The following is a 16,829-nucleotide window of genomic DNA, read 5'->3' as shown; positions in this document are numbered from 1 at the left end:
CATCTACTAAGCCATACTGCCTTTCAACTGATTATTATCTCTAAAAAGATAGGGTTAGGAAAAATGGTCTCTAGGTCTCATGAATCTTTGAAACTCAATAACTATGACTTGAAAAACCAAGAGTTTAGAAAGAAAAAATTGTTTCTAAATACATCTAAGTTTGCAAGCTCCTTGAGGACAGACACAGGCTTTTGTTTCTTTTTGTATCCCCAGTATTTTGCATAGTACCTGGCACTTGGTAGGGGTTTAATGAATGTTTATTGATTGATACAGATGTTAATAGGAGAAAGTACTTTTTCAGCCTTTTCAAAAATTCAGAACGCAAATATTTTTCCAACACTGGAGGGCACTATTGGCTAGGTTTTCGAAATCATTTTTTCTGAAGAAATAGGAAGAACTGGAACCAAAGATAAGCATGCTATATAGTTCTGCCATTCATAAAAAGGGTTTTAGCTGCATCGATTTTCAAAAATTATTTTCTTTTTGAAATTGTCATCATTTTCGTAATACAAGACTATTTTTTATTTGCAAGGGACAGCAGAACACAAAACATCCAATGTCAGTGGGAAAGGAGTTTAGAACACACAACATCAAACTTGGGAGAGTCCATAAATACCAACATGAGGAAGATAAGGCCCAAGGAGTACAACTGATTTGCCCAAGATGGTGTAGTGAACATGTTTGCTTGTTTGTTTTTTGCAAAATGAGAATCTTTTTTTCTAGACATTTTAATGCTATTTTTATAACAATACCAATTTTGCTTTACATAATATTTTAAAGTTTTACCCATGTTTTGTCATACACATTATCAAACGTGTTCCTTACCAAAAGGATGGGGGGTTTCACAAGTATCTTCTGTGGGACCCTAGATAAGGACACTGAGCCCAAGATCACAATACATGGCCAGGTTGTCCGATCTCTAGGCAGTGGTCTTGACAACAACACCTTGATGTCTCTGCAAGTAACTACAAGTTATTTCTTTTTTTCCTGATCTTCTTTAATTTCTCTAGTTCACCAATGTCACTTTCACCTTGATTCTGCAATTTGCTGTTTATAAAATAGAAGAAATGAAATAATGAGAACTTGACACAAAAGATTCCTCCATCATTTTTTCTCAACATGTAAAGACAAAATCCATTCTAAATGAATGTAAAGCAACAAATTCTATGTATAAACAAAGGCAATATAATGGAAGAGCTATGAGATTTAGAGTGAGAGGGTCTGAGTTCAAATTCTGGCCTTACTACTTATGTAACCCTTGGGAAGCTCCCCAACTTCTCTGAACATGAGTTTCCTAATATGTAAATGAAGATTCTAGGCTATATGACCTTAAAGGTCCCTTTCAGCTTGAAATCTATAATTCAGTAATCTTATGGATGCTCTTTCTTGAGATGGATCGAGCCATGTGATAAGGATTACATGTATAAAAAGTTTGTGAGACATGATTTCTGGGTAATTAATCATTTTACTAATTATGCTATCAATAGCTAATAAAAAGAGTCAATGACACTCTTGAATGCCAAAGCCCCCCTCACGGAATCCACTCAATACTTATATGCCCTTTGAAGAGTGGGTGTTCCTGATGGTGATCATCAACTTTGTTTAATAATTAATGAGAAAAATGGATATTATAATGAGAAGTGGGCTTGTTCTAATGAGGGTCTGGGGAAACGTGACTCTGATAACTCAGTCTTGGCTAAAGAGACTTATCTATACCTATATCACCCATATGGGGTAATCTAGACAAAGGGAGAATCTACTTTTTCCCTAGATCTGTCTGAAAAACACAATGGGCTGGAATACATTAATTCACCTAAAATAAAATTTCTTTGTCTTTTTATCAGATCTGAATTGTCCAGTTTGGTCACTTTTTCCCAAGATTTCATCTCATTATGAGTCCTGTACTACAAAGGCTGCCTGAACAACCTACACGGGTTGATTTCTAAATGAGAAAAGGAAGGGAAAAAAATCTTAGTCCTAATTTTAAACTTGGCTACTAATAGAGGAGAGGTCCATAAGGTAGCAAGCACATGATAGTACTAATAAGAAGTGAACTTCCTCTGGGACTTCAAGGTGCCATGGCATTTTTTTTTACACAGTAGACCCATGAAGTAGGTCTTATGAAGCTCAGGTGTATTTTTCATGGAAGAGGAAAACTGAAGCTAGTTAGTGGCAGAACTGGAACTCCAATCCAGGTATGTTGATTCCAACTCTGGCATTCTTTCCACTACCCCCACAACAACCTCTGAGTGTCCCTGAGTCAACATGTGAGAATGGATAAGGTCTGAAAACCAAGAGAAAGAGATCTTAATCCTTCAGATGAGACAACATGGAACAGTGGGGAAAGCCAGGATGGGGAAATCACATGACCTGGCTTCAAATCCTAGTTCTGTTCCTTAAGAAATCATTAACCTTTCTGGACCTCAGCTTTCTATCCACAAAATGAGAGAGGGTTAAATTAGATGACTTTGCTTTTATTTCTAAACTTATGAACCTATGAATTAATGTACCATCACCCATCACATCCTTTCCAAAGGAGCTATGTATACTTCTCATGCATAATATATCAGAGCAGCAGAGGGCAGAGTTAGAGCAGGCATGGCTAATTAAATTTCTCAGACCAATTAATTCCATCCAGAAGCAGAATGAAGTCCCAATATATTTGTCTCTACCAAACTGACCAAAATATTCTGCAATTCTTATCACACATGCAATTATGTATCTCGGACAAGGTTCTAGTAGTGGACAAACTCTACACATCAACATATAATGTGAGTATAGTTGGCCAACTGCTTACAGTGCTGGAAAGATCCCCAAATTTGGGAATCTGTAGATGTGGAATTGAATCTTAGTTTTTCTTTAACCTCTACATGATCTTGGATAAGTCAATTAAAGTCCCAGAGTCTCAGTTACCTCATTTATTATATGGGGATGATAATGCTTTGCTCTACCTTGTAAGGGTACTATGTGGAAAGTGTTTTTTAAAGCATAAAGAGCTATCAAAATGTGAGCTATTATTACTGTTATTACAAAGTTTATAAAAAAGTTACAGTCTTGAGTCTAGGGATCATCTGGGATTTCTCTATTACCTAACTTCATTACCAGTTCTTCCTAGGAGGTGTGCACTAGGAGTTTCCCAAAAGTCACAGAAAATTCATTTGTGGATGTTGAGTTTGGAGAAAAGAAGACTTAGGAGCATACTTTAAATAGTCTTCCAAGTGTTTAAGTGTTTCATGTGGAAAAGGGTTTATATAAGTTCTGTCTTATTTCAGGAGGCTGAACCGGGAGCAATGGGTGGAGCTTGTAGAGGGGCAGATTTTATTAACGATAAAGAACAGTTGTCTAACAATTACAGCTATCCATAGTGGAATGTGCTCTTTGTTAGCTAATGTATTTCTTGTCACTAGATGTATTCAAGCAAAAACTGGTTAGTCATCTATCAGAGATGGTGGATTGGGGATTCCTGTAGTGATTGGGAGTGTAGACTAGATGACCTTTAAGGGTTTTTTTCCCCAATTCTAAGATTTTATGATTTATTTAGACTCAGAGTGAGAAAGGACCTTGAAGCTGTCATCTGGTCTAGCTCCTTGTCACAGGCAGGTTATAATTTAATGATCAAAAACAGATGGTTGAATAATCCTACTTTAAACGCTCTCAAGGGATGATGCTTTCACAACCTCCCTGCTACAGTGGCTAAACAAGACTTTCTGTCATACATCTAACTCAACTCTGGAAAACAACTGGCCATGATGCCTTTTAATAGTTCATCATAATTGTAAAGCAAATATTACCTCCTTTCCTTCCTTCCCTTCTTTTTCCCCCTTTGTCAAACTATCCAACCTCATGCACATTATTATTTAATTGGATTTATTTTTCTATACATTTTATCCTCTGGAATATTCCTGTGCAGTGTCTTATATTTACTTGACAATTCAAGTATTTAACCTGACCAAAGCTTAGGATAGCAGAATTAGTCTCCTTCTTCAAGGGCATCAGAGATCCATGCTAACACGCTCCTTAATTGTTTATTTAATTTTTAATTCAATTTTATTTTCATTTCCAAATTCTCTACCCACTTCACCCCTCTCTTATCCATTGAGAAGGCAAGAATTACAATATCCATTAAACATATGAAGTCATGCAAAGCATTTTCTCATTAGTTATGTTCCAAAAGAAAAAAAAAGAAAGAGAAAAATGCTATAATCTACATTCTGAATTCATCAGTTCTCTATCTGGAAGTGGATAAGCATGTCTCATCATAAGTCCTTTTGAATTGTGGTGAGTCATTGTATTGATCAGCTATTAAACTTTTTACAATTAATTATCTTTACAATATTACTATTGCTGTGTAAACTGGCCTCTTGGTTCTGCTCATTTCACTTTCCATCAGTTCATACAGATCTTCCCAGGTTTTTCTGAAACTATTCCTTCATCATTTATTACAGCAGTATAATATTCCATCACATATACCATAACATGGTCATGCACTCCACATTTTATGGAAATACCCTGATTTTCGAATCTCTGCTACCATAAAAAGAGCTGCTATAAATATTTTTGTTTATGTTTTTCCCCTTTTTATTTAATCTCTTTAGGATATAGGACTAGTAATGGTATTATGGGGTCAAAGGTTATGTATAATTCTATTGGTTGGGGGACACAGTTCCAAGCCATTCTTCAAAATGGCTAAACTAGGTTCCAGATCTATCAATAGTGCATTAGAATACCTATTGTTCCACATTACCTCCAATACTTGTCATTTTCCTTTTCTGTCAGGATAAATAGGTGTGAGATAGCACCTCACAGTTGTTTTAATTTATTAATAATTTAGAGAATGTTTTCATATGACTATTAATAACTTTGATTTCTTCCTCTGAAAACTGCCTGTTTATATACCTTGATCATTTATCGATTAAGGAATGACTCTTCTTATAAATTTGTTTCATTTCCCCAATATTAGATAAATGAATCCTTTATCAGAGAAACTTTCTGCAAAATTTTTTCCCAGTTTCCTGCTTTTCTTTTAATTTTAGCTGCATTAGTTTTGTTCATACAAAATCTTTTTAATTTTATGTAATCAAAAGTTTATCCATTTTACCTTTCATCATGAATTCTTTCCTTTTCCATAAATCTCACAGGTAATTTCCGTGTTCCCCTAATTTGTTTCTGATATCACCCTTTGTATCTGTCATATGCCCATTTGGCTTTATCTTGGTGAGATGTTGGTTTATGTGCATTTTCTGCTTTAATCATTTCCAATTTTCCCGGCAGTTGCTACCAAATGGTGAGTTCTTGACTCAATGCCTTGGATCTTTAGGCTTATTAAACACTAGATTACTGTCTCATTTGCTTCTGTACATTGGATACCCAATCAGTTCCACTGATCAACCACTCTATTTCTTATCTGGCACCAGCTTGTTTTGATGACTGGTACCTTGTAGTATAGTTTAGGATCTGGTACTGCTAGGATGCCTTTCTTAACCTTTTTTCATTGATTTCCTTGGTATTCTTGATCTTTTGTTTCTTTAGATGAATTTTGTTATTATTTTTCACTTTATAAAATAATTTTCGTCAGTTTGACTGGAGTGACATTGAATAAGTAAATTAATTTAGGTAGTATTGTAATTTTTATTATATTGCCTCAATATATCCATGATCAATTAATATTCCACCAATTATTTAAATCTGTATTTGTGAAAAAAGTGTTTTATAATTGAGTGTGCATATATATATATATACATATATGTATAATCTGTGTGTATTGGTACATAGATTTCCAAGTATTTTATATTTTAAATGAAATTTCTCTCTCTTTCTGCTGGATTTTGTGGTAACATATAGAAATTCTCATGATTTATGTGTGTTTATTTTATATTCTGCAACTTTCCTGAAGTTCTTCATTGCTTCAACTATTTTTTTCTTGATTCTCTGGTGTTCTTTAAGCATGGCATCATATTAAAGTGATAGTTTTATTTCCTCATTGACAGTTTTTATTCCTTCAATTTTTTCTGTCTTTATTTTGTAATTTAATGACAAATACAAAGTGAACTAAGACCTAGAGTGACACTTTAGATCCTTATTTTATACTTGGGGTTCATTCTTTAGGACAGTGGCTCCCAACATTTTTTGTTTTGTGAATCTCTTTTAACCACCACAACAAAACAAGTTGTAAACTTCCAGAATAATTTAATATACTAGTCACAAAACTATCTACAATTATTTATTACTTAAGTTGCCATTAAATTATGCTATTACAACCCCCTTGGGCCAACATCTTAAACTTCAAACAGGTTTATGAAAAACTAAAAGGGAACTACTGTGTTGGACAATGTAGATTATTTCATTTTATTTTGGTTTTGCCATATAATTGCCTTACTAGTTGTTATCTACTGTATGGCACTGTCTAGAATATATATATCTGGAATCACTTGAATAGACATGGTAATAAATCTCATAGGAGCAGATAAGTTTACCATGTGAGATGACATGGAATGGAAAAAAAAGAACTTACAGTACAGAATTTTGAGGAACACCCAGAGTTAGTGGGCATGGCACAGATAAAGATTCAGGAAAAGGGACTAAAAAGGAATGGGAAGACAAGGAGAAGGAGAAACAGGAGAGAACAATATCATGAAAACCTAGAAAGGAGAGTATCTTGGTGATGGAAAGTATCAAAAGCTTCAGAGAGATAAAGAAAGGTGAGGAATGAAAAAAAAAAGTCTGTACAAGCTACAAATCAAGGCATGAGTTATTTTGTTGATTTTCTAGACTTAACAAAGTAATGGAGAAAGTGTTAATATAATGCAGATTAAACTTAAAATCAAGTTGTGCATCCATTTTCTTTTTTTCAGAGAGCCAATTCTTAAGGATTCATCAGAATATCACTGAAGTGTTCCCCACTAGCACTTTATGGTAGAGATAGACCTGTAGAACTATGAATGGGGCTTGTGGAATACCTGAAAGATCCTGAAATCTGGCCCCTGAGGGCAGGGTCTTCATCATTCAGCAGAGTAGGATCATCATTTTCTCGAGGCAAGAGCTTCTTCTTTTTGTTCCTTGGACATTTCTCTGCAGAAGACAAACTATTTTAGCTTTAAATATTTACTACCTAAGGTCTCTTGCAGGTCTGACTTCCTGTCTTTTGATCTAAGATGAATGAATAAATATTTATTAGGCACCTATTATATGACAGATACTGCCATAGCACCTTAGACATTCCAGGCACTGTGTTAAGTACTTTGTAAATATTATCTTAATTTTCACAACAACTCTGGGTGAGACATAACTATTTTATAGTTGAGGAAACTGAGTCAAATAGAAATTAAATGATTTGCCCAGAATCAAATAGCTAGTAAGTATCTGAGGCCATATTTGAACTTAGTTGTCTGTCATCAACAACACATACATCTATGGCTGTATGCAAAATAAAACCAATAATACCAAGGTGAGGGTGGCAAGTCTAGTCAACAAGCATTTATTAAACACTTACTGTATGCCAGCCACTAACAGTTAGGGAAAGCTTCCTGTAGAAGCCAATTTCAGACTCTAATAGTCTATGTTCTAAAATTGTTTACAGCTCTGACATTTTATGTTCTATGTCCCAAGGTCCTTTCTCCTCTACTTGGTTTAGTGCCTGTTCCATGATGGGCACTTAATAAATGCTTATTGACTGATTTATATTTGCACCTGTGCTGTGCATTCAGGAACTGAACTTTAGGTGAGAGGTTAATCCTGGTACTCCCCCCTGCCCCCACAGAATGACTAATTCTTACATATCAATTCAAACAAAGAGAGTTAGAAGCACAAGATTTTTAATAACAGCAAATTCATTAATGCATCTCCCTCTATTTGTGCAGATGCTAAACATTCTATATCTCAGTAGATATTCTGAGTTTCTGTGACCAGATTATTTTACCTGTTGCCCAAACTCCTGGGCTTTTTTTTTTAGGTAGGTTGGTCTCTAAATAACAAACATGTTAATCACTACTTTTTCTTGTAGGCTTTTTTTTTTTGGTGAGGGAACTGGGGTTAAGTGACTTGCCCAGGGTCACACAGCTAGTAAGTGTCAAGTGTCTGAGGCTGGATTTGAACTCAGGTCCTTCTGAATCCAGGGCCGGTGCTCTATCCACTGTGCCACCTAGCTGCCCCTTCTTGTAGGCTTTTTAATCTTGATTGAACTTTCCAGTCCTTGAGTTCTACTAGTATGTTGCTGTTTAGTTGTTTTTCAGCCATGTCTGACACTTTGTGACCCCATTTGGGGTTTTACTGGGAGAGATACTGGAGTGGTTTGCCATTTCCTTCTCCAGCTCATTTGAAAAATGAGGAAATTGAGGCAAAGAGGCTTAAGTGATTTCCCCAGTGTCCCAGAAACAGTAAGTGGCTGAGACTGGATTTGAACTCAGGAAGGTAAATCTTCCTGATTCTGAGCCCAGCATTTTATCTGTGCCACCTAGCTGCCCTAGCTGTCCCACTGGTTTAGCCTTCCATAACTTCAAGCCACCTTCACATAATGATGAAATATCAAAGAAAGCCTTTAGTGGATATAAATGATAATGATGATTAGTTAGTATTTATATTTGTAATGAGCTTTATAATCATTACTTCATTCAGTCCTTACAACAATCCTGTAATGTAATTGGGGAGGAGAGTATATTTGTCCCAATTTAACGTATGAGGAAACTGAAGCCCAGAGAGATGAAAGCAGTGATTGGCAGAGCTGGGATTTAAACCTGGGTCTTTTGCCCTTTTGCCTTCCCATTAAGGTCAGTCTGTTGGTCTCTCCGTCTCTCTCTCTTTGTCTCTCTGTCTCTGTCTCTGTTTCTCCATCTCTCTGTCTATCGGTCTCTCTTTGTCTCTCTCTGCCTCTATCTGTTTCTCTCACTGTCTCTGTGTCTGTCTGTCTCTCTACTTACCAGGCTGCCCTCTCTTGTTTGCTGCTGGTTTATTTTCAGCAAGAGGTACTCGAGCCAATGCTGCCAGTTCAGTGATGAAGATCTGTTCAGCTTCCTGAATAGGAAAGAGAAAACAAGCAATGAGGACATTTGACAGAAGTCCCCTCATCTCTAGAGATCCCAACCCTATCTCATCTTCCATGGTGATCATTTAGAGTCAGTGAAGAGCAGTAAGAACTTCATTTCACATTTCTACATGATTTAAAAGTGTAGAAAGGCTCTTTGTTCCCAAAGATTCTATTATAAAGGTTGTGCATATGTTATCATTCTCACCTCAAAGGGGAGGAAAAGAGTCAGAGAGGTGAATTGACTTGATAAAAATTTCAGTTAGGAAGGGTCAGAGTGAGGATACAGAGCGAGGCTCCAAGTCCCAAGACCAGGGTTGTTAGTACAGTATGTTGCAGAAAATCAACCTCATTCCTTTATTGGTACATTGTTGTTGTTCGTCCTTCATTCTCAAGGAGGACCATGACATCAGGGTGATGTCATGACTTTCACTGAATTAGATTTAAGTGAGGAAGGGCTGTGCAAGGTCACCAATCTCACTCCTATATCAGGATAACTCAAGATGCCCCTGGATGTTTAGAGCAAGTGGGGTTAAGTGACTTGCCCAGGGTCACACAGCTAGTGAGTGTCTGAGGTGAGATTTGAATTCAGGTCCTCTTGACCTCAGGGCCAGCACTTTCACTGAGTCACCTAGCTGCCCTCTAATTATGAACAAAAATGGTTCTACCCAACTCAGTCAATCATCCTCCTTCACAGGACTTGTCACCAAGTATTTTTTAGTCCTTTCCAAAAAATCAAATCTCTCCTGAAAATATAAGGATTTACCTGTGGAGATGAAAAAGCATGTCTTGTAGAAATGTTGAAGGGCATTTGACACTATCAAGAGGAGTCCAGAAAGAGTTTAAATAATATTGAGCAGCATTTTTGGAAAAAGCTCACTGCTTCCTAAGGGGACTACTTTCCCCCCCTTAATAGTATTTTTTTCCAGTTTCATGTAAATATAGTTTTCAACATTCATTTTTATAAGATTTTGAGTTCCAAATTTTTCTCTTCCTCCCTGCCCCCCCCCCCTCCTCAAGACAGAAAGCAATCTGATATAGGTTATATATGTACAATCACATTAAATTTATTTCTGCATTGGTCATGTCATGAAAGAAGAATCAGAACAAAAGGGGAAAACCTCAAGAAAGAAAAAAAATAAAAGAAAAAGTAAAAATAGTATGGTTCAATTTGCATTCAGATCCCACAGTTCTTTTTCTGGATGCAGAGAGCATTTTCCATCATGAATCCTTTGGAAATGTCTTGCATCATTGTATAGCTGAGAAAAGCAAAATCTATCACAGCTGATCATTACACAATGTTGCTGGTACTGTGTACAATGTTTTCCTGGTTCTGATCACTTCACTCATCATCAGACCACTTAAATTTTTCCACTTTTTTCTCTGAAATGTGCCTGCTTATCATTTTAAAAAAAATATATATATATATATTCTTTTGGGGGTGGGGCAGGGCAGTGAGGGGTAAGTGACTTGCCCAGGGTCACACAGCTAGTAAGTGTCAAGTATTTGAGGCCGGATTTGAACTCAGGTCCTCCTGAATCCAGGGCAGGTACTTTACCCACTGTGGCACCTAGCTGCCCCTGCTTATCATTTCTTATAGCACAATGGCATTCCATTACATTCATATACCACAACTTGTTCAGCCATTCCTTAGTTGATGGGCATCCCCTCAAGTTCCAGTTCTTTGCCAACACAAAAAGGGCTGCTATAAATAGTTTTGTGCATGTGGGTCCTTTTCCCTTTTTTATGATGTCTTTGGGATACAGACCTAGTAGTGATAGTACTGCATCAAAGGATACACAGTTTTATAGCCTTTTGGACATGGTTCCAAATTGCTCTCCAGAATGGTTGGATCATTTCACAACTCCACCAATAGTGCATTAGTCTTCCAATTTTCCTACATCTTCTCCAACATTTGTCATTTTCTTTTTTTTGTCATATTAGTCAATTGGATAGGTATGAGGTAGTACCTCTCTAATCAGGAGAGTTTGAGAACATTTTTTCATACAACTCTAGATAGTTTTAATTTCTTCATCTGAAAATACCTTATTCCTATCGTTTGACCATTTATCAATGGGGGAATGACCTGTATTCTTACTTATTTGATTCAGTTCTCTATATATTTTAGATTTCATGCCTTTATTAGAAACACTGTAAAAAATTATTTCCTAGCTTTCTGCTTTTCTTCTCATCTTGGCTGCACTCCTTGTTTGTGCAAAACCTTTTTACTTTAATGTAATCAAAATTGCCCATTTTGCATTTAAATATATATTCTCTGTTTCTTGTTTGGTCATAAATTCTTATCCTCTTCATAGATCTGACAGGTAAACTATTCCTTCATCTCCTGATCTGCCTATGGTATCACCCTTTTTATCTAAATCATGTACCCATTTTGACCTTATTTTGGTATAAGGTATAAAATGTTGGTCTATGCCTAATTTCTGCCCAGAAGTTTTTGTCAAAGTGAATTTTAATCCCAGAACCTGGGGTCTTTGGGTTTATCAAAGAGTAGATTACTAAAGTCATATACTACTGTGACTCATCTGCCTAACCAAGTAGTTCTGATGACTGCTGCTTTATGGTATAGCTTCAGATTTGGTACAGCTAGCCCTTCTTGTGCATTTTTTCATTAGTTCCTTTGATATTCTTGACCTCTTCTTCTACAAGATGAATTTTGCTATTATTTTTTCAAGCTCTATAAAAAAAATTTAGGGAGTTTGATTGGTATGACACTGAATAAGTAAATTAACTTAGGTAGAATTGTCATTTTTATTAGATTAACCCAGCCTATCCATGAGCAATTGATATTTTTCCATTTATTTAGATCTGATTTTATTTGTGTAAAACGTGTTTTGTAAATATGTTCATAGAGTTCCTGGGTTTGTCTTGGCAGGTAGACTCCCAAATATTTCATATCATCTACAGTTATTTTAAATGGAATTTCTCTTTCTATCTCTTGCTGCTGGGCTTTGTTGGTCATATATAGAAATGCTGATGATTTATGTGAATTTATTTTATATTCTGCAACTATGCTAAAGTTGTTAATTTTTCTAGTAGTTTTTTAGTTGATTCTCTAGGATTCTCTAAGTATACCATTTTTTTGTTTCTTCCTTGCCTATTCTAATTCCTTTAATTTATTTTCTTCTCTTATTGCTAAAGCTAACATTTCTAGTACAATATTGAATAATAGAGGTGATAATGGACATCCCTGTTTCACCCCTGATCTTATTGGGAAGGCCTCTAATTTATCTCCATTGCATATAATGTTTGCTGATGGTTTTACATAGATACTGCTTATCATTTTAAGGAAAGCTCTATTTATTCCTATGATCTCTAGTGTTTTTAATAGGAATGAGTGCTGTATTTTGTCAAAAGCTTTTTCTGCATCTCTTGAGATAATCATATGATTTTGCTTAGTTTTGTTACTTATGTGGTTGATTATATTGATAGTTTTCCTAATGTTTAAGCAGCCCTGCATTTCCAGTATAAATCCCACCTGGTCATAGTGTATTATCCTGTTTATCCATTGCTGTAATCTCTTTGCTAATATTTTATTTAAAATTTATGCATTGGGGCAGCTAGGTGGTACAGTGCATAAAGTACCTGCCTTGGATTCAGGAGGACTTGAATTCAAGTCTGGCATCAGACACTTGACACTTACTAGCTGTGGGACCCTGGGCAAGTCACTTAACCCTCATTGCTGTGCAAAAACAAACAAACAAAAATTTATGCATCTATGTTTATTAGGGAAATTGGTCTAAAATTTTCTTTCTCTATTTTGGCTCTTCTGAGGGGACTACTTTGAAATGATCAGCATTTATTTGGTTGGATCCATCCTGGGAAAGGTGTTATAGAAGTAGTCACAGTACTTTAAAGTCATGCTTTGGATTTTCATGGTGATGTTTCATCATCAGGCTTACTTATTATAATGATTTCTGAGCTGCATGTATATTCCTATTAAGGTTGAAATTCCAGTTACCACTATCCTTGACTAAATCATATATATTATTGTTAATCTGACCCTCTGAAGGTAAATTTTGCAGAAGAAGATGCCCTCCTTCCATTCAAAAAGGTAATGTGGTATAGTGAGAAGAGTACTAGTCTACTAAAATCATAGGAGACATGGGTAAGAACCCTGGCTCTGATCTTTCATATCAATATATCAATATGACCTTGAGCAAGCTAGGTGGTACAGTGGAGAGAGTGCTGGGCTTGGGATCAGGAGGACCTGATTTCAAATCTAGCCTCACACTATGTGATCCTGGATAAGTCATTTAACCATGTTTGCCTCTGTTTTCCTCATCTGTAAAATGAGCTGAAAAAAAGAAAATGGCAAATTACTCTAGGATCTTTGCCACAAAAACCCCAAATGGGTTCAGAAAGAGTCAGACACAACAATCAACTAAACAATAGCGCAAGACCTAGAGTAAATGACTCTCCGATCTTTAATTTCTTCATTATGCTCCCTACCTCACAGGGTTGTGAAAAAAAAAAGAAATGTACATATGCAATCTTTTTGTTCTCAAAGCTTGTTCTACTTGGGCATAACAAGTGTTTAGTTAGTGTTTATTAAATTGAACTTGCCACTGGTTTTCCAAAGGGGCATTTCAGTCAATGTTACCTTCATCTCAGTCTCAAGCTGGGCTCCCAGGTGATCCATAGCTCCTGCAGTCTGTTTCAGGGAGGCCAAGCGAATCTGCTGATGCACATCAAATTGGGCCAAGAACTTCTTTTGCTGCGACAACATCCTTGCAAAAGGAAACAAGACTCATCAACACAGTTCTTAGGAGAAGATCTATCAGAAAATAGCTTTATGTCAACAACACTAAGTTCACAGCAAACGCTGACTGAGTTTTCAGATTCAGGGACTAAGTGTACATTATTTTGGTAAGTTGCAGAGGGATGATAAATATTGTTGGAAAGGCTTATTCCCAGAGCCCATGATACAGGCAAAGTCAGATACCAACATCTCACTTTGGGATTGCACATCTGAAGCCAGGGTCAGTCTGTGGATGAGAAAAAGAATTATTGGATCTCAGCATGGAAGGGACCCCAAAGATCATCTGGTCCAAGCCGTACTTGAACGAGAATTCTCTCTACACAATGCCCCCCAAAATTCATTCAGTCTCTGCTCAAAGACCTCCAGGGGTCAGGAACTTTCTGTGTCCTAATTCAGTCCAGTCCGATTTTGGATAGGTCTAAAAGAATTCTGCTTATGGAGCCATGGATTTTCCACCCATTTGTGGTAATTTTGTCCTCTGTGGCCAAGCAGAACAAATCCCCACACCCTCTCTTATTAGGCAATAGGCTAAGACACTCTAATTACCTAGAAGACTGTGGGGGAAAAGGTGGCATTGAGCAAGGAATCATAAGAAATAGGCAGATGTTTTACCCAGAAATGAAGAGGTCCTAGTGGTGACTGTCAAAGCCTAGTGGCCTCAGAGAACTGAAAGGGCAGCCAAGGTTCATTTGAAAGAGCCCCAGACTTAGATGTAAAAGACTTGAATTTGAATCTTGGCTCTATTACATACTAGCTGTTTATCCTTGGGTAAATACAAACTGGGTAAAAAATGTTTTCGAAATGTTTATACTATTTTTTAAATCATATCTCATCATTCTGTCTATCTACAGGAATGATATTTCAAATACTTTCATAATGTGTTTCTAAAATAAATTTCATGACAGATATTTATCATATATATATTTGGACAGACTTTTTTTTTAAGGAGAGGTGGATCTAGTTATATATGTGTGTATGTATATGTATGTATATATACACACATGCAGACACATATGCAGGATAAACTGATATCTATGTGATGGCATTTGAAGGACTTAGGGAAGGTCCCCTCCTAAATCTTCCTCAATCCAGTGCTACATTGCCTGAAAACAAACCATTTGATATTCACTCCTTTGCATCAAAAAAGACGCTCTCCTTTTAGTCTTCTTAAAGATGAAAACATTTCTGGTAAGGGAAGCTATAAAAAAAATTAACACACAATGAATGAATTAATGAGATCACTTTTTCTAATGAAGAGGCTCCTGAATTAAATAACAGAGGTCACATGCTTAGGAGGAAGAGAGAACGCTAATGTCTGGTAGATATCAAAAAGAGAGACAAAGGGTGATGCCTGGGAAAAAATTTATGACATCATAGTTTGGCTGAAAGGTAGTTCTGCATAGAGCTAAAACACTTGTCATATACATCTTCATGTATACATATATGTGTATGCATACATGTATACACACATATACTATGTATACAAATATACTATGTATAAATACATACATAACATGTATATGTATATGCATATATAGTATATATTGTGAGCAGCACATGATGAGATGGAGCTAGATAATTGAGGATCCAATGAAAATATTAGGAGCATTTAATCTGAAGAAGGGGACATTGGGGAAGGAGGAAGGAAAAAGCATGATAATCATCTTAAAGTATTTCTCAGAATTGGTATTGTGTACGAAAGGAGCATTCAGTTCGCTTTGTTTTGTTCCAGAGGGCAGAATTTAGAGTAATGGGTAGGAGACAGGCAGATTTTGGATGGGAAAGGCATTTCATGGACCAAACAACTGACTTACTAGAGACTTTCCTACTGGGCTTTGTGTGGAAAAACATAAATGATGCCTTTTTTTAAAGGGTTGTGGGTTTATTAGTGTATCTTATGTCTTATTCAAGGGTAAGAGGTGATATCATATGTAAAGATAATCATCCTTCCAGGGAAGACAGTGGCTGTAGGCTAGAAGTAGAGTGAGGCAGTAAATTTCCACTGGTTACCATTTTTTAAATCACACAAAAAGCAATAACAAAAAAACCTTGGTTACTTTAAATGTGAATCATTTAAGGCCAATTTTTGAGTTAACCGGACTGAATTTCGTCCCAAAATGAATAATTCTGTAACACACTAAAATTTTATATAGTAACCACAGAGTGGCTTCCTCTGATGCAACATCATGGTGTAGATAGGATTCCAGGTTCTTTTTTTTTTTCTTTTTTTTTTCCTTGCAGGGCAATGAGGGTTAAGTGACATGCCCAGGGTCACACAGTTAGTAAGTGTCAAGTGTCTGAGGCCGAATTTGAACTCAGGTCCTCCTAAATCCAGGGCCAGTGCTTTATCCACTGCCCCAGGATTCCAGATTCTTAAAGGCAATGACAACTGAGCACAATTTTTAGCAGGTCATACATAAATAGAAAGGATTTAAATATATAGGACTAGTGATAGAATGTGTTGGAGTATCTCTTAGGGTCATCCAAGCAACATGCTAGAAAATTTGAAGACATTTTTTCACCTGAATATTGACTACCAAGAGGTGATCTTTTTGGGCTACTCCAAGGCACACTTAATCCAGTACTCCCAAGGACCAAACTATCTTACCTTGATCCTACCCATTCTCACCTGTCTATGAAGGTCCCCTCCCTCCCTCCATCCATCCATCCCTCTTTCCTTCCTTCCCTCCTTTCCTTTTTTTTCCTTTCCTTGTCCCTTCCCCACTTCCCCCTTTCCTTTCCTTTCCTTTCCTTTCCTTTCCTTTCCTTTCCTTTCCTTTCCTTTCCTTTCCTTTCCTTTCCTTTCCTTTCCTTTCCTTTCCTTTCCTTTCCTTTCCTTTCCTTTCCTTTCCTTCTACCCTCCCTTCCAAATTCACAACATGAGAAGTCAGATAACCAGCCATTAAGTTTATTTTATATGCAATGATTTAGAGAGGAGTTAAGGTGGCACACTGAATAGGCCTGAAGTCAGTATGAGTCATCTTCCTAAATTAAAATCGAGCCTCAGACACTTACTAGCTGTGTGACAATGAG

The 16,829-nt window shown here is 36.5% G+C and overlaps 1 protein-coding gene across 1 annotated transcript in view; it reads right to left on the bottom strand.

The window, feature by feature from the left end:
• Window positions 1–304: 304 nt before the first annotated feature.
• EVC (EvC ciliary complex subunit 1) overlaps window positions 305–16,829 on the bottom strand; it is a 138,338-nt gene continuing 121,813 nt past the window's right edge. Inside the window, exons 18-21 of the mRNA XM_043971603.1 lie at window positions 13,638–13,764; window positions 8,913–9,006; window positions 6,957–7,068; window positions 305–1,047 (exon numbers count right to left, since the gene is read on the bottom strand). Coding sequence (XP_043827538.1) covers window positions 966–1,047; window positions 6,957–7,068; window positions 8,913–9,006; window positions 13,638–13,764 — 415 coding nt within the window. The 3' untranslated portion in view covers window positions 305–965. The remainder of the gene's footprint in view (window positions 1,048–6,956; window positions 7,069–8,912; window positions 9,007–13,637; window positions 13,765–16,829) is intronic.

The sequence above is a fragment of the Dromiciops gliroides genome, chromosome 6, assembly GCF_019393635.1.
Source record: "Dromiciops gliroides isolate mDroGli1 chromosome 6, mDroGli1.pri, whole genome shotgun sequence".
NCBI lineage: Eukaryota > Metazoa > Chordata > Mammalia > Microbiotheria > Microbiotheriidae > Dromiciops > Dromiciops gliroides.
The sequence above is the reverse complement of the archived record's forward strand: the minus strand, read 5'-3'. Positions and strand labels throughout refer to the sequence as shown.